Genomic DNA, 19,181 nt, shown 5'->3' with positions numbered 1-19,181 from the left:
GCCGCGCACCTAGAGGAAGCCGACGAAGACGCTCCCCTTTCCTTCAATTTGGCCGACTTCCAAGACGAGCTCAAGGCACGGTTTATGCCACCACAGTACCTAGCGCGGTTGAAAGAGGATTGGCGCAATCTCAAGCAGAATGGTATGCCAGTCATGTCTTTTTCAAACCATGTTTTGCAGCTCGACACCCAATTACACAAATCGGATGATGAGCGCAAAGAGGCTTTTCTTTTTGGGTTGGACAAATATATCAAGTTTGATATAGAAGTCTTCGACCCCTCAGATCTCAACAAGGCGGTAGCAATTGCTCTCTCCCAAGAGATGAAGCACAACAAGGCCAAACCTAAGAAGAACAAGTCGTCTCAAAGTACCTCCCAGACTTCTCAGAACCCTCAGAATGATAAGAACGGTAAGAATGGTAAGAATTGTAACTCTTCTAGCCAATCTTCCTCTAATTCTTCGGAAAAGAACTCTAACAATGAATCTAAGGGTAAAGCTAAAGCACTTGCAAAACCTAAGCTAACCCCGGATGAAAAAGCCGCACAAGGAATTGTAGGAGGATACATAACGGCTGAAGAACAAGTGATTTATGCTAAGGAAGGTAGATGTTATCAATGTCACGTCAAGGGTCACATTAAGAAGGCTTGTCCTAAGACAGCCCCACCTAAAGAACCTAAGGCAACCACAAGCACTTTAATGAACCAAGCTGAATCTTCTCATGTCTCTAACACACACATTGATGAGTCTCTCATGAAGTGTTATGGTCATGTAAAGGGTCAGCGTTTATCATATTGTTTGATCCAGGCAGTATGCATGATGTGATTAGTGTCTCTCTTGTTGAGAGAGCCCGCCTAGAGGTTAGTCAGAAATCTCCTCTCGAGGTGTCTGGCTTCGCTCCCGGTATGGACTCTCTCATCACGAAAGAGTGCCTTGATGTGTTGTTTACAGTTCAACAAGCTGCTTTCCGTAGGAAATTTCTCGTGTCTCCTCTTTCAGGATGTGATAAGCTTTTAGGCATTAGATGGTTTCGTGAGCATAACCCTCTCATTGATTGGGAGGCCAACACTGAGACACTCTCATATTAAATGCCAAGACTGACTCTCCCATGATCATTCGTGTTGAGGAGGTCTGCATTCTTTGCCTCTCATTTCTCATGTGCAGGTAAAGCGTGAATTGACGAGGAGCACAAGCGGCATTCATCTATGCTGCTCCAGTTTCCCAGAGCATTCAGGCTCCAGACAGGTATTCGGATTTTTTTACCAAGTTTAAGCATCTCTTTTTGCAGGATGATCTTTCACCCCGTCTCCCACCTGAGCAGCCGGAGGACCATCGCATCGAGCTTATGGAAGGACCACAGCTTGTCAGTAAGGCTCCCTACCGTTTGAACATGCCACAGGAGGAAGAGTTAAAGTGGCAACTCACGGTGTTGGTGGCTCGAGGATTCATACATCCTAGTGTAAGTCCTTTTGTTGCTCCTATTTTGTTTTTCCGAAATAAAGATGGTTCGTCTCGTTTGTGTGTTGATTACAGGGCATTGAACACGATGACCGTTAAGAACAAGTTTCCGATGCCTCGCATTAAGTATATCCTTGATAGGCTCAATGGGACAAAGGTTTTCAGTAAGGTCGATCTCAAGAGTGGATACCATCAGGTACGGGTATTCAAAGGCGACATCTTCAAAACTGCTTTTCGCACAGAGCGAGGGCAATGGGAGTATGTTGTTATGTCTTTTGGATTGACAGGTGCCGTGGGTACATTTAATCGTCTCATGGTAGGCCGTTTCGGCGATATGGTTGATGTATGTGTGTTCATCTTTCTAGATGATATTCTCATTTTTTCTGCATCATGGGAACAACGTGAAAAGGATGTCAAAAGGGTACTAACCCGTTTGGATAAGTGTCAGTTGTACATTGCAGCTAAGAAATCTGAGTTTTTTCTCACTGAAGTTACTTATCTGGGTTATATCATTTCTACAGAAGGCGTCAAGCTAGACCCTACGAAGGTGGAACAGGTACATAATTCGGATTTGCCCAAAACTGCATATGATGTGCGTTCTTTTCTTGGTTTATGTCAAGCATATAGTTCGCACATAGAGAATTTTGCACGCATTGCCGCACCTATGGCTGACGTTTTGAAAGGGGTAAAGACTCGCCGTCAACGCGTACACTTGCCCGAGGCAACATTGAGGCTTTCGTAGCTCTCAAGGTTGCGGTGACAGAAGCACCGTGTCTTATCCTTGCCTCTTGGGATGACCCCTTTGAGGTATGGACGGATGCGAGCAATGTCATCATAGGCGTTGTGCTTCAGCAACATGGTCATCCTGTAGCTTTCCTTAGCCGAAAGCTCAATAGTGCAGAAAAGAATTATTCAGTTTATGATAAAGAACTTTTGTCCGTCATTCACTCTCTTAAGCATTGGAAGCATTTTCTTTATGGTAGAGAGTTCACAGTTCGCACAGATTTGTTGGAATTAGGGTTGCAAAGAAACGCACACAACTTGGAGAAGAAATGGAAGCTAACGTTGTGGCTTGCACTTTCCACCATGAGTCCACTCACCCCATTCACTTGTCAAAAACAGGGACTGCCTCTCGTGCCCCCACGCGCGTGCACACACGGGGAGAGAGAGAGAGAGAGAGAGAGAGAGAGAGAGAGAGAGAGAGCTTGGCCGGTTGCGGTAGGACACGTGTCCCAAGAAATCAATAGCTTGGGGGGGAGGTCCCGGGGAAGGGGGGAGGGAGGGAGAGAGAATTTGAGAGCTCAGAGCTATGACAATTCCAACGTCTCTGACGCACTGCTTTTCAAATCACCCCTCCAATTCTTTACTGGCATCCACTACAATTTGAACAAATGGGAGTATGTTACTTAGTGTGCAATGGAAAGATAGATAGCCCTAGAGTGATGGACGTATATACAATGCACGAGAGAAAAACCTCCTAAAGCGGGAAAAAATGCCCCGACGGTCTTAGTGTGTCACGCACATCACTACCACATGTATATGGTAACAAATCCCCCCTGGAGTGATGCGGTGAACGAGAGTTGGCACTGAGTAAAGGGAAGTGTCATGCCCTGAGGACATGATCAATCCACAAAGCGGAGTAAGCCCAAAGCTTTGCGGAAAGCTTCGAGCTTCTCACGAGACAATGCCTTTGTGAAAAGATCTGCAAGGTTGTCCTGTGTTGGCACATAAGCCAAGCTGGTCTCTCCACCTAAGAGCCTCTCCCTGACATAGTGGTAATGCACCTCAATGTGCTTTGTGTGAGCATGAAAAACTGGGTTCCTCGCAACTGCCAATCCGCTCTGACTGTCAGTGTAGATAGTGTTGGCAGTGTCCTATCCAACACCCAAATCAGCCATAAGACGTTTGAGCCATACACACTCAACCGTAGCTGTGAAGACTGCCCTGTACTCAGCCTCACAACTAGAAATGGCCACATTAGGTTGCTTCTTGCTCAACCATGATATACATGGACTGCCAAGCATGAAACAAAAACCACTTGTCGACACTCGCGTGTCGAAACAACCAGCCCAATCTGAGTCCGAAAAAGCATGTAAGTCTAGCGGCAATGATCTCCCCTTCGGATAAAACAAGCCAAGATATAAAGTGCCACTAAGGTAGCAGAAAATCCTATTGACAGCCTGCCAATGCTTAGACCTTGGGCTATGCATAAATCTGTTGACCTGTGAGACTGCAAACTGAATATCTGGCCTCGTATAATGTATTGCATACATAAATGAGGCATCCAACAGCAGTTTGGTAAAGAGTGACATCACCAAGATCACCAGCATCATGAAGATTCAATTTTAAACCTGTTTCCATGGGAGTGGCAATAGGTTTGCAATCCTCAAGTCCAAACTTACATTGCAATGTCTCTATGTAACTTTTCTGACACAAGGCAATACCACCATCACACTGCTTAAACTGTATGCCCAAGTAATGATGCAACAGCCCCAAATCTTTCATCTTGAAAGTAGCATTCAAATCAACCTTAAATTCAGCAATATGTCTCTCATTTGGTCCAGCGATCAGCAAATCATCTACATAAAGAACCACAATGAGAAGTACATCACCCTCACGCTTTACATACAATGTGCTTTCTGTTGGACTATTACGAAAGCCTCGTTTGACCAAATGAGTGTCACCTTTCTCATACCAAGCATGAGGAGATTGCTTCAACCCATACAAAGCCTTCTTACATCTGCACACTTTGTCATCTTGACCTTTCTTGACAAAACCGCGAGGCTACGTTACATAAACTTCCTCAAATATGTCACCATTCAAGAAAGCAGTAACAATGTCTGATTGATGTACATCCCAAGCAAAACGAGTTGCCAATGCACATAGAAAACGCACAGTAGTCATACGACAAGTGGGAGCAAAAGTCTCTTCATAATCTATGCCTTTTTGTTGTGCATAACCCTTTGCAACAAGTCGAGCCTTATGGCGATCGATCTCACCATCCGACTTGCGTTTCAACTTGTAAACCCCCTTCGTACCAATGGCCTTTTTGCCAAGGAGGCAAATCACATAAAGTCCATGTGTCATTTTCTATAAGTGCATCATATTTTGATTGCATGGCAGCCATCCAATTTTCTGAATTTTGTGCTTCATCAAAAGATGGAGGTTCCCACATCATGTAAGCTAGACACAGCCAAAGCATAACAATCTGATGCATAAGATGCATGGCCAGAGCCTGAACGAGTATGACCAGACAAAAGTGCATCCAATTTACTGTCATGCAATGTATGCATCAGCCATTTTGGCATACCTCTAGCCTGCTCATTTTCAGCCCTATCCTCATCAAGTACATCATGTACATCTGCATTAGTATAGGCTGATCTGTAACATTTTCGGAAACCCCCATAGGTTGTACATTTGCCTCATTGGAATTTACATTCAAACTTCCACCACTGAAAAGAGGCAACAAAGTGTCATAAAATTCCTGTGAGCTTACATTACTGTCTCCAGTACATGACAAGAAGGGTTGAACAGAATCTTCCACAAACACTACATCCCATGAAACCAGAATACGCTTTGTTTGCGGATGATACAACCTGTAACCTTTGCTTTCAGCACTATAACCAACAAAAATACATTTGACAGCCTTATCATCCAATTTTCTACGCTGTGTTTGTGGCACCAAAGCATATGCCAAACAGCCAAAAACACGCATGTGCTCAATAGAAGGCTTTCTATCATGCCATGCTTCATATAGAGTAATAGACTGCAAAGCTTTTGTAGGACACCTGTTAAGTACATAAGTGGCACACATGATGGCCTCAAACCAAAAAGAATACGACAAAGCTTGACTTTTGAGTCTTGACCATACATCGTGCCATTTCCGTAAGTGACCTATTTTTCCTCTCAGCTACACCATTTTGTTGAGGTGTATAAAGCACTGTACATTGATGTTTTATCCCATGACTAGCCAGAAATGCATTAAATTCATGCCTAGAGTAATCATCAATGAAAGTCACGAAGTACAGGTAATTACCCAAGGACGGAGTTTGCATAGGTCCACAAACATCACTATGCACAAGCTGCATCCTACATGTGGACAGTGGCCCTAACGGAAACTTAGAACGCTGCATTTTACCCAAAATACAGTCTTCACAAACATGTTTGACAGGTGCTTCAAGAGACGGCAAAGAAGCAACCATATCAAATTTCTGCAAACACAACAAACTAGCAAAATTCAGATGCCCAAAATGTGCATGCCACAGTTTTGCATCTGAAACAACCCTTGAATCTGCAACTGCATTTGCAAAATTTTGTCCAATCTTGTCATACAAAGTGAGCTTATACAACCGACGGCACAAAAGGCCAGATGCAACAATTTCATCACCAAAATTGAGATCATGAACTGTACATCTGTCATCCACAAATTTGACTTTAAGTCCAAGTCTAGCAAGTGCGGATACAAATAAAAGATACTTCTTGATCCCAAGTATATAAAGTGCATCAACAAGTGTGAAAGAACTGCCATTTGATGCAATAAGCATATCTTTCCAACTCCCTAAACCGGATAAGAGGCATTGTTGACACAAGTGACTGAATTCCCATGAGGGACAGACTCGAGAGAGGTGAACAATTCACGATGTGAGGTAATGTGCTTCGTAGCACCACTGTCGAAATACCACACATGTGAACCTGAAGCAACTGATATGCATGCATCATGGACAGCAGGATTGTAAGTGCACTCTGCACTAAAAGCCCATTCTGCATCAACAGCAGTATCACAGTCGCCTTTCACAAAAGACTCAACAATGGCTGCATTTATAGTGGAACCAGCATTTGTAGTGGAACCACCCTCTTTCTTCTTAGCCTCTTTGGCCTTCGACTTAGGACACTGCTTGATCAAGTGATCATTAGCTTTACAATAATGGCAACACATCTTCTTTTTGTCCTTATCACCAGAATTTTCAGACGAATTGCTGTCAGCATTACGCAACAAAGCAATTTTTGCCTCATTACGGCTTGCATAAAGACCAGCCAGAATATCCCAAGCCTGTTTAGCAGACTTCGCTGAATGAATGTGAGGAGTAATGGTGCGCTTCACAGACAACGCAATCAACGCATGAGCCTGCGCATCCTTTACAACCCAACGAGCTTGTTCTATCGTAGGCAAAACAACTGCAGCAAGACCTGCAACATCCTCAACATCACCTACATCCTCAGAACCAGGACGTACATCAATGCCCTGAACAATATTCCAGACACCTTTTGACACAAGAACATGTTACATCATGTAAGCCCACATATGGTAATTATCCCCATCCAACCTGTCCTCAGCAGCAAACATCTTGAACACATCTGTGTTGTTGTCAACCATGGAAAATGTCTACACCTCATGTGAAAACTGTCCGAAATGAGGAGAAACTGAGTGAGACTAGCACGTGCTATATAGCACAACCCGCAATAGCCTGCATAGGACTTGTTATGCAATAACGGCACTGACAATAATTCTGCACAAAATGACGAAATTGCCTGTGCAGACCTGCCTGTAGTGTAAACGGAGGCCTAAATGAGCCCGGATCAAAAATCTAAGCGGACTAAGCTCTACGAGCTTTCTCGAAATTTTTGTCGACCTGCGAACGCTCGCCAAAGCTCATAGAAATCGAAGAAACTGAGCAGGCATGTGCTAGAGCTGCTTGCGACTAAGCCCAGGAGGACGGCACCTACTCTGAAACCAATTGTTGGAATTAGGCTTGCAGAGAAACGCACACAGCTTGGAGAAGACGATGGAAGCTCAAGGCACACAAATGAGAGTATGTTACTTAGTGTGCAATGGAAAGATAGATCGCCCTAGAGTGATGTGCGTATATACAATGCACAGGGGAAAAACCCTCCTAAAGAGAGAAAAAATGCCCCAGCGGTCCTAGTGTGTTCACACACATCACTACCACATGTAAATGGTAACAAGATCCCCAGGCCCTCAAGTGGCTTCAGTCTATGCCTAGTGCACATTGGAGTGATCGCCAAGCACGGTGGTTAGGCGAGCCTGATGTCCGCTCTTTACGTTTGCAATACGTATATGTGTGAGTATGACTTGTGTCATGTCGTGTGTAGGATGGATCCAGCGAGGGGCTAACAGCCCCCCATCTAAGGGGACAGTAAAAGTAGAGTAATCATCCTCTAATACACCTAGAAAAACAAATAGAGCAAGACAAACAAATATACACTAACATCATCCATATATGGTCAGCGCTCGCAACCATCTAACCAAGATAGTACACCTTGCATTCAAACCCCAAAGCTATTAAAAGCATCCCGGTCACGCTGGACTCATCATAATGTCAAAACTCGTCATCCCATCCTAGTTTTAACATTTCACATCAAACTCATCTAGACTTGTCATATGCACTAGTTACACAGAAAACGTAATGCTACAGACATTCATATCTCGAAACTCTCACCAATCTTCAAAAAAACTATTGAAGAGTATAAACTATTGCAACAAGTTGTACATGTACATACGCAGGAGTTACATTCCACACTGTCAGCTCAATACCTAAGGTGTGCTACTAAAGAACACAACCATGTGACGACTATGAGCCTAATCCTATTGATTTGTTGATAAGAGAGTGGAGTATCTCTCCTCTGTGTTGAATCTGATGCAAGCACTGCATCAGATTAAACTGTTGAACCAACCTGAGCCCTTGGGATGGTAAGCTTCAAACCAACCTCCTGATATTTGAAGGTAAACATCACAAGACCTCAAGGCATTGTGAATTCTCCATTGACCTGGAAGCTATAAATTAAATGATACTTTATGATCCTTTCTATGATTTAGTAAGGTCCATACTTCTGTATATAATCTTTGGATAAACATTCTCCTACACCTTCTTGTGCTCTCCTAAGCTTTTGGAGAGCTTCCTGGACCTTGGCAAAAGCTCTAGCCAAATTCCCCCCACAAAATGGTCTACCTCAAAGATTTTATCTTTTGTGCAAAAAATTTGTGCATCTTCTTACCTCTTCCATAATCTCGACTCGAGCTTTTCATGAAGAGGTGTAGATTGTATTGGTATATGCAAATTCCGCCAGTGAAAGATATAAGTAACAAAGTAATGACATGGCACCAATGTACGGACAGGCACCTGTGTACAAACAAAGGACTGGATGGATTGCCAACATGGCAAGCTGTACAGACAAGCGACTGTATGGCCACAGGTGCTGCAGTGGCAGGTTGTAAGGGCTGCCAATGTTGACTCTTTTTGGAGCCCCACGTGGGCTGTGAGTCAACAAGCTGCTTTTCACTATTAGTTATCTTTAAAGTTTCTTTTTGCAACAAGTTGTATAAATAAGAGGCCAGTGTGTCAATTGCAAATCAGATTGGGAGAGTGATCATACCCTCAAGAGTTCCTACCTTAAGGGCCAATGTCTCACTCTTGCCTCTCACGTCTCTCTTGCAGTATTTCTCTTGAGCAGTGTTGATCAGTTTACATTTGTGTTTCAAAGTTCAATGGTTCACCGCTATACAGGCAGTAAAGGACCACTAAAAGACAAGGACCCAGCAGCCACCGCATGACCAATTATACCCAACCCTGAGTGATCAACCTCACGCATTCTGTGGGAGGGACAACAGTTCGACCCCACCCTTCGCTTTAGACCTCCTCTCGCTTGCCTTTCATTACTCTGCTGCAAAGATGGATAGTTCAAATGCCTCTTGGCATCCTTCAACCTAAAAGGAACACTGTACCTAAAAGCTAGTTGCAAGTTACACGGGAACTTTAAGCAATATGCAGAAAAAGCTCAAACTATATTCAAGCCCAGGGACTCTGAGAAAACTCGAAGCCCATTAAAGAGAGCCATAATATTGTCAGCTAAATGAGCTTTTAAGACAAAAAAAAAATGCATGCATGTGACAAGACTATGTAATAGAAACAAAATTGATGACTAACACCTTACAAAATAAGACAACTCCAATATGAGTGACCAAAACATTAAAAATATATATATTTAGGCTTTCAGTTGAAAACTCGCCTACCTCAAGCCCAATGTTGAAAAGCAAAAATACAACACCAAATTCTGCAATTGCTTTTGTTCCATGCACATGCTGTATAATTGACAAAGAATAGGGCCCAATGAGGACACCAGCTGCCAAATAGCCCAGCACGGGACTTCCTACACAGCAGAAACAAAATCAGAGTGAAACCAGAATAAAGTAACAAGGAGTAGCTTCCCTTAAAGTTAAGATGCAGCTATTGAAGAGGAATTCCTACATAGTCCAAAACATTAATAGCGCAATTTGACAAAAAACACAGGCTTCTGCCACATGATGGTGCCACAAAAGCAATGAACCACATGACACACCTACCAAAAAACACCATTTGCCTAGGCTTCTATCACACAAAGTTGCTAGTGGCCACAAAAGGCACAAACGTTAAATGCCTAGAATCTAACTTTGTCAACTTGCTTGGCAGTAAATGTACTGGTTAGCCCAGTTCGGAGGCTTCTTCCTTCACGTGCTCTTTCTCGTGCACCAACACCCACCACGAAAGACCTTTTATTTGGCCAACTTGGATGTAAGTGTTATATCTCAAAGAAACTACAAGCAACCCTATTGCCTCAGCTTCTTGTGCTGCAACTCCAATCCCTTGGTCTCAGGTGATATAAAACCATCAACAATAAGCTTATACTTGAGAGTTTCCTGGTGCCTATATGAGAATGACTAACGACACAATTAAAAAAAGAAGTAACTCCCTGGCAACAAAGAAGATGTCAACAAGTCTGTATCAAGTCTCAGAGAAACTACACAAATCTCTAGTGAAGCAATCCCCAGGAAAAGCTCCCATATCACCTCTCATAACACACCCTAAAGCCTTCGTATGGCACCAAAAGAGAGAACCCCATAACATAAAAAGTTCTAATGTCAAATAAAGAATTTGACTCACCCCCAGGAAGCTTCTGAAAAATGGGCACAAAAATGACACTTGCTAGCAGTAGCCACAGAACATCAAAAAGAGAAGCCTCCTCGCCATTGACCTGCCAACGACCCCAAGCTCTTTCAGAAAATAGCTGAAAACAAAAGTCACCAAACTTTTTGCAAAAGAAAAGACCGTGATCAACAAGATCAGTCATATAGAGAGGCATCAAGTTTCAAGCCTCACAACATAAGTTGCAACCTTGAGAGAGAGAGAGAGAGAGAGAGAGAGAGAGAGAGAGAGAGAGAGAATGAAATGTTATATTAACGTCTTCCAAAGGCTAAAATGACCTATGAGACCAAAGAGTTACATCATGGCAAATCTGATACAAAGTCTGGGAAAAAGAAAGAAACTAACTAAACAGAAACACTACAAGAGCTGTAAAAGGTGGGTATCAAGAGCCTAAGAGGTACATATACAAAAAGTGGGTGTGAGATTATGATTTGGACAAATCATTGTAAATATTTGATATCTAGCCATCAGAAAGGAAACAAGCAACTAATCACCAGAGATGAAAAAAATTAGAAGAAATCATCAATCGTTTGGAGGTGAATGAGCATGAACTGAATGAAGTCTTAGCTTGCACGAGAACAAAAAAGACTACCTCCTGCTGCGGTATTTTTTCAAGGACCCTCTGAAGCTTTCTTGGGAGTTTTTGTAACTCCCTCATGACTGGTTTTGCACTAGTTGTAACCTCCTCGAAACTAGTAACAAAATCTGTCCGCTCAGCAAGCGGCAGTGGACTTGATATCCTATCTCTCACATACAGACTCCTACAAGAAAGAAGTGCCACATCATGAGACCATGTATGAAGAGGCAAGCATGCCATTATCAAAAGGCACAATTGGCAGTAAACATACCCCCCACAAAGTAACAAGATACCGACTGCCACCTTCAGCGAGTGTTCTTTCATTCCTCGAAAAACTGAACTTAAAGTAAATTCTTCCCCTTCATCATTAGAAGAGAAAAACGATGCAGGCAAAAACCGAGAGGAGCGCTTTGTGGATGACTTAGGAAGACCAGTCAGTGAAGGCTCTCTCACGCTTTCCTTCTTCTGCTGAGTCCCCACCTTTGACTTCTCAACTTCTGCTTCTTGCAAAATGCTTACGTCTACTTTCTTAATGGCATCATCAGAACCCCCTGCAGAATCAAAGGATGTAGAGACAAAGAGCTTTGGCTCCAGCTCTAGCCCTCCTGCCTTGGATACAAGAATGTCCCTATCCTCTCGAAGGTCAGCAGTCTCTCTTGTTAATGCCCTGTCAAGACCCAATCCCTCTGGTGGTGCTTCAGGAGTAGAGGTAGTCGCAATAATGCCCTTATCAGAGCCATCCATTCCAACCCCACCTAGATCAACAGTGTGTGCGGTCAACTGATTCGCGTGACCTTGTGGCGCCTCAAGTGCAATCTTTTCTGCTTTCTGCAAAGCTATTTCAGCTATGCATACCTTTTGTGCAGCATCTAACTCTACGGCAACAGCTTGTTCAGCCAAAGACATTACTTGAGCAACTTCCTCATCCGCTACGACTGCAAGATCCCTTGCCAGCTTTGCAGCTGCTTTCGCTCTCAAGGCCTCATTTTCAAGGTCCAACTTTAAACTGAGGATGTGAGCAAGTTCTTTCTCCTGCTGTTCAAGAGCGATGCCTCGGGCTTTAACTTCTTCAAGGGCTGCATTAAGGATTTGTTCTTCCATGCACAGTGAGTCCACGTTTGCTATGCCATTTGCATTTTCCACTTCTGCAGCCTCATTGACCACCGCATCTGAAACACTCAACGGTCCATCTTGGGTGGGAGCCTCTTTGGTTTGTGCATAAGTCTCTTCTGTAAAGCTAGTTTCTTTCCTTTCCATTGATTTCTCTCTTGCTTCATTTACCATATTTCCAGCCTGAATTACTCTCTCTTCTGCCTCAGCTAATAGCAGCCTTGCTTTTGAAATCAACTCCTTTGCCCCAGTTTCTTCCTCTGAAATCTTGTCCACCATGGCTATTGCCTTTTCAGCCTTTGACTCTGCCATGGAGGCCTCATCACGCAAAGCAAGTGCCTTTTCAGCAATCGATTGTGCATCTTCCTCAACTTTACAGCTATTTGACCTGGCTCGCTCCAAATCTGACACTGCAGATTGGAGAATCTCTCGTAAATGCTCAAGAGAGAGGCTATCCTCCAAATTTTCTGCAGTATCTAAAGCTTCACCTCCTTTGCTGTTACTTTTATTCTTTTGCACATTGCCTTCTAGCTTTGAAGAGTCTTTGGCAATATCACTACCGCTTGTTTGATCGCTGACAGAAGATGCATGTCCATTACTTGACCCCAGGCTTTCTGGTGAGCTGACATAACCATCGCCATCCCCAGGCTGACAAGAAGCTACAAAAAGATCCCTTCTTCGCTGTGCAGCATGACCAACAAAACTGTTATTCTTTAAAAAATGCTTATCTAAAGTTTGTGTCCAAAAGCTAAAAGCCCGGAGGTTTCTCCTCCTCTCTTTTAAGATGGAAAACCTGTTGCCATGATTGAAGTGAAGTTCAGCATTAAGATCCACATACTTGCCATTTTCAACTGAACTTGAGAGCGATTTACAGGATAATCTTCGCCCTGTTCTAAGAGGTGGCTGTAGCCTTCGTCTACGACTGTGTGAGAGGTTTGTGGTAGGCAATAATGATGAGCATGAACAAGCTTCAGCAGATACAAGCCGTGTGTATGATACAGGGTTATCGGAAGACTCGGAATGGAAATTCAAAAGTGACTTGGAGGCTGTAAAAACACTGGTATCTCCAAGAAATCCCATCATCTTCTTCACAAGGCAAACTGAAGCAGATTCATGGCTCAAACACGAGCAGAGACATCGCCATGAATCCCGCAAGTTCCATAAAGAATTGTATTATGCCTGGTTCTATAGCTCAATCTGTGACATCAACAAAGCCGTTCTGAGACGTAAGAACTGACAATCTTACCTTGCACTGGAGCTGAAAAGATGGCACGATGTCCCTTATAGCTAGGAGGACAAAGACTGGAGCGGTATTGAAGCAACAATGGCGACTTGATAGCGGAGACTGGCTCCAGGCAACTCACGAGTTACGCAGACTCGAGTGGTCGCCTAGTTACATTTGTCACGCAGCATATGCCCAGAAATAGATTCCCTGCTTTGAATCACAACATTTTTGGAGCCAGATAGCTGAAGTCAAATTTATTCTAAGAGGAAGCTTAGAACCACATGGAACTCAGTGCTCGAAAAAAACCTAGTAACTCCACCTACAAATTTTGAAATTTGCCTCTAAATTTTATATTTGAAGGTGAGAAAACCTACAAAATTTTGAAAAAATTAGTGTAAGTTGGTGTAAAAACCTTCAATTGTTTTCAATTTACCTCTGTTGTTTCGCATATGTAGGTTAGCCAAGTTTTTGGATAAAAGTTTTTTTGGAGCACTATGGAACTATAATCTCCCTACCTAAGTAGATGGACCCTTGAGGATTGGCAATCCCTTGAACTTAGGTTCTTGACTAGCAATCAAGGATCGAACTCGTGACCTCAATTCTAGGTAGGAGGGCTGATTCGACTCAACCAACCGCAAAGTTTAGACAAGAATCCCTCTATGTGGAAGTTTAGACCCTAGAGGGAAGTAAAACCTCTCTCAACACTAGTTAACTCCCACATCCTTGGTTGGTATCTACACTACTATATAATGGCAAACTTAGTCCATTGTCATGTGTAAAAAATTGTGTGTTCTATGCAAAAATACAAGGCTAATTAGAAGCCATTGTCGAGCCATGATTGAAAATGGGTTAGCTTCTTCGTTATGCCCACGTTCCGTGCTAGGCTAAGAGGATAATATTCTCCAGCTCCATGCTAGGCTAAGAGAATAATATGTTGCATTGCCATCATCTTCCACCTCCACCCCCCCCCCCCCACACACACACACACACACACACACAGTGCAAAGGCAGACACACTTGTACACGCGCATAGAGCGAGATCCTCCTACGATTAGTGTGTGTACTCTATGTTTGATACACACATACACATAGTCCTTGCTAAAAATGGGTCTTGCTTGTAGTTGTAGGTGGAACGCTCACCATTTTTGGAGACTCTTCAAGGAAATATGAGCACCATCCCACATTGGAGGCCTCTTCAAGGAAATCTAAGCACCATCCAAGGTTGGAGGCCCATGGGCAATTAAATAATAAGTAAACGCTTTGGTCTTGCATAAGCATTCGACGAGAGAGAGAGAGAGAGAGAGAGAGAGAGAGAGAGAGAGAGAGAGAGAGAGAGAGAGAGAGAGAGAGAGAGAGAAGCAGAACACTTGTGATTTCATGGAGCTACAATAGGTAAGCTCTTGTGTGTGTGTGTGTGTGTGTGTGTGTGTGTGTGTGTGTGTGTGTGTGTGTGTGTGTGTGTGTGTGTGTGTGTGTGTGTGTGAGAGAGAGAGAGAGAGAGAGAGAGAGAGAGAGAGAGATTAGTTGCGGCTCCATGGACACATGTAACCATCTCTAAGTTGCACTTGTAGGCTATTATGTGTTCGGGTGCCACAGGACTACAAGGCTCAAGTGTATGATAAAAAACAACCATTACAATAAAAATTTGCTTTAGTTATGTTCTCACGCAATTGTTAAGACATCCTACTAAAACAAGAGTTAAAAACAGATGTGAATTGATTGGTAGATCTTGAAGATGTGCTGGAAAATTTGTCTTAGCATGGATCATATTGCTGAGAGACCTTAACGCTAGGGACAAAGTGCTAGGATTAGTGAAAGCAAGTCGATAATAAATTAAAGGGATTTAAGTATGTCCATTACATACACCATAGCTAATTAAAGTTAGAAGTCGTCAAAAAAATACACTTATCAGATGGATGATGCTATGGTGAGACGTGGGGCAACAGCAAACGGGAGGAGTCACGATGGCGGGGACTATAGCAACTCTCGATAGGGGGCAGTAGGGCAGGTGCACGCATGCATGCGTGCACACACACACACCCCTAAGTACTTATACAGCTATTATTAACCTAGTACAAAGGCCGACTCTATACCAGGTCTGGTTTAGGATTGGAATTTTTTAATCCCCGCAACCCCTCCAAACAAAATCCCCCCCCCCGCGCGGGACTGGTCCCTCCCACAAATAGGGTAACTAGGCGTTAGTTTCTGGGATATTATATTTACTGAATTAAATGATTGTAGTACACATCGAGTAAGAAGTTCACGCTTGTTCGCTTACCCTCTCTACCTCACGACCCTGCTGCCCGTGCACATGCACGCTATATGATTATTTTTTCTCACCTCTTCTCTCCCACTCTATCCCCTATGTAGAGGGCAATGGCAGCTGTCGTTTGTAGCCAGGCACTTTGGGAGCCGAGCAGAATTCAAATGGAATCATACTTGTAGGTCTTCCTCATCAATCCTTCCAGATATGGAATACTATATAAGGTGAGGATGGCCCTGAGCCCCTCACTTAGTCTTTTGTGTGGTGTTTGTCTTTGAGTGAAGAGATTTGAGGGCTTTCCTGGAGACTTGCCTGCTGTTTATCCATGGAGCTAGTTGAAAAGGATGTTGCTTCTCACGTCCGCATTCTGTTATAAAAAGTATTCTTTTACTGGTTTTTTGCACCGAACGTTCTAGTTTTATATGGTTTGCAAGAAAAAAGATTTAACTAATCGAGAGGGATTGTTTGGCTTGGGGCCTATTAGCCATGAGCAGTAAAACAGTTGGTCCATTTGTTGCGTGTTTCTCTAGTCTTTTTAGACGACGCTGTTATAATAGGCTCTGTTAAAAAACTTTTTTTTCGACAGACTTTGCTTGATATGTTTTGACTTGGGGCATGAAACCCATTTGGCTTGAGCAGATGAGTGAGGATTGGGTGGTTAAACCCTTGTTATTGGCAAACTTAGACTTAGTAAAGGAATACCTTGGATACTATCGGCCCAAAAAAAAGGGGGGGGCGTCCATTAAGTGCCTTTTAGATACTTGTCTGATTATCAATTGCTGGATTTATTTAATTGCCTGGGGTTTACTGCATGGTCTGCATAAATAAGAAGGGATTTTGTGTTTCACAGACCTTGTGATTAATGATTGTACGATTGTAGGTTTCTTTGCACCAAGGTTTTGGCTGGCATATACATAAAAAATTTGGATTTTGTCAATCCTTTTGATGTATAAGGGAAAATTAGCATTGGGTCATACCCATGCACTTCACAACTGCGGTTTTAGCCACTAATGCCATTAAACAGGCAAGATACACCAGGGATTCATCCATGTACTGGCCGGGTATATTAGAATCATTGTACATAAAAGGGGATGGGTCTGATAGTCCTCTATTGCATTTGACACTTAGTTTTTGTTGGGTTGTTTGCGTAATAATGATGTCGCATTTAGAATGATGTATTGTGCACAATGGTCTGGGTCGTCCTGCATGCCATGATGGTCTTTGATAACAATGTCGTGACTGAACATACTAGATTTAATGGGTTTCTTCGCATAAGGCATGGCTTCATCACACTTGTACAGTTTTGGTTCCTCTTACTCAATCTAATCTAGTGGATTTGTTTGGCTTGATATGCTTAGCTAAGTCTTTTTTTGCCTAAGCCAAGCAACAGACAAATGTTTGATGTAACACAATGTTTTTTTAGGGCTGTTTTTGTTACTAAGGACAAGGCTACTATGATTTGCCTGATGGTTTTTAAGATGCACGTGGTCAGAGGGTTACCGCGTACACTGGATTAGTCTAGATGAATTGTTTGACTGATTTTTGCCACATTAAATAAAAGCGTGACAAACTTGCTATATGTAAATTTTGATGATGTATGGCTAAGGAGTAGGAGAGGAGTAGGCACAAAGTAACTTTGAGCTAATGTTGGTATTAAGACACTTTGATCAGAAGTGGTGATAGCCTTCTAATCAAAATGATGTATATGTAAATATCTATTTAAGGTCTATTAAAAGTTGGGCTATATAGAAACCATACTTATAATAACTACCATAATTCAAAGGGGCAATGGCCTCTTTTACAAAACTTAAAAAGAATTTTTTAAAAGATTGAAATACATGTGCACTTTGGACATTTGTTTTAAGTAAAAAAAGTTGTAAGATGGACATGGATAACAACTAATATAGTCCATCGACACCTGTAAAATGCATTCAAGGCTAACGTATCTGTTGTCTTGTTTAAATGGATGCAGGTGAGGACTCTATCCTTTGATCTTCTCTCTTTTTGGCTTGAAACAAATGAATGTCCATGATTTCACTTGCTCCTACTACTTAGAAATTACTTCTTATATGGGTCATTATTATTGTATACTAGATTGAGACGTCATTCTCATAAGCCATGTACAAAGATAATTTTAAGACTAAGTTGTTTTTGTACTAATCATTTTCTTTTTTCTAAAGCCAGCTGTCTTTTGAGCGTTAAAGTTCATTTATGTCTTTTGAGCGTTAAAGTTCATTTATGTCTTGTTATATAAGTAAAAACAACTACACACACATCCTATGCATAAGTTTTTTCCAAACCCTTTGGGAAAACCAGGACTCTGGCTTTGGAAAATATCTCGAATCTTAGTTCTAAGCTAGACCCACTACCTATAATTCCTTTTTTGGTTGGCTGGTGTTAGGTGGTCCCTCTTAGGCTAATATTTTGGATACCTCCTGCTCACGGCTATTTTAGTCTTTGACTTTGCCGATTTAAGGATTGCGGGCCTAACCTACAGGACTAATTATATATTTTCTATTAACTTTTAGGATCACAAGAATTTTAATTTGACAGCTCGCATGATAGTAATCTATGGCCCGGAGAAGCATACAAGGATTTTAGAACAAATTAGGTTTTACCTAAAGGACCATTCTCCAAAAAAAAGCCTTGGCTGTTAGAACTAGACCTTTTTTGGCTCGATGGGCCAAAAGCTATGTTACCTATTACCATAAGTAATCCCTGGCTTACTAATAATTTTGTCTGTTGCAGATCTTGCTCTCTTGCAAGGCCTGGAACTATCCTCTGAGCCCCTCTCTGTGGCAACCCCTCTTGTCCTTGGATGTATTTGAAGTTTGGGTGCTTCTCAATTAAGATATGATTCGGCTTTTGTCTCGAATAAAAAGTTATCTATCTTACACATGCTTTCTTTCAATGATTAAGTCAATATTTTGGCTACCCTAGACAAGGACTCCAAAGATGGGGTTACTATGATTTCCCATTATATAGCCCAATTTCCTATACTTTCTGTACAGCATCAGCACGAGCTAGCCATGTTTTCTTCTTCTGGGGCTGAACTATCTAACTTTCTGAAAAAATTATGTGGCCTCAATCCATCTTTTATCAATACCCATACTGCTCCAACTATCCTTGGCATCTTTGCAGAGATAGTGCAGCACTTGATGCTGTCAAGGAGTTTCAAAACAATCTTTGCCCCCTTAGTGGCTCTAATCTTTTGGAAATGGTACCCAAAGTATCCAAAGTTTTTCCTTTCCTATCAGTTAGACAAATTGAAATTGAATCCTTTGGTGTGGACCGTCAGCTATGGGTCTTACTGAACAAAGCCTTTCTGACACCAATTCTTAGCGAAACCTGGGTATATTTGGCTAATCTTCTTGCCTCCACAGTTGAGTATTGTAGACTCTGGGTTTTGAAAGGAGGACTCTTCTTAGACAAAGGAGAACTCATTAAAGCCCCCTTCAACCTCAACCTTATCGACCATTCCAAACGCTCTTCCAATACATGTTTATACATTCAAACAAAACGAAACATGGAGTTTGCTAAAAGTAATCCCGACGTCTATACGGAATCAATTTG

General features: G+C 42.4%; 1 protein-coding gene across 5 annotated transcripts in view; it reads right to left on the bottom strand.

The window, feature by feature from the left end:
- Nucleotides 1-13,574, bottom strand: part of LOC147427025 (K(+) efflux antiporter 2, chloroplastic-like) — a 179,392-nt gene extending 165,818 nt beyond the window's left edge. For 3 of the 5 annotated variants that reach the window (XM_086499267.1, XM_086499268.1, XM_086499266.1), the window contains exons 1-4: nt 11,282-13,573; nt 11,026-11,194; nt 10,392-10,482; nt 9,485-9,621 (exon numbers count right to left, since the gene is read on the bottom strand). In XM_086499267.1, coding sequence (XP_086355393.1) covers nt 9,485-9,621; nt 10,392-10,482; nt 11,026-11,194; nt 11,282-13,203 — 2,319 coding nt within the window. In that variant the 5' untranslated portion in view covers nt 13,204-13,573. Of the gene's footprint in view, nt 1-9,484; nt 9,622-10,391; nt 10,483-11,025; nt 11,195-11,281 lie in introns of all 5 variants that reach the window. The other 2 variants (XM_086499269.1, XM_086499265.1) reach the window with 2 other exon arrangements.
- Nucleotides 13,575-19,181: the final 5,607 nt, after the last annotated feature.

The sequence above is a fragment of the Adiantum capillus-veneris genome, chromosome 24, assembly GCF_014529385.1.
Source record: "Adiantum capillus-veneris isolate H3 chromosome 24, ASM1452938v2, whole genome shotgun sequence".
Lineage (NCBI taxonomy): Eukaryota > Viridiplantae > Streptophyta > Polypodiopsida > Polypodiales > Pteridaceae > Adiantum > Adiantum capillus-veneris.
The sequence above is the reverse complement of the archived record's forward strand: the minus strand, read 5'-3'. Positions and strand labels throughout refer to the sequence as shown.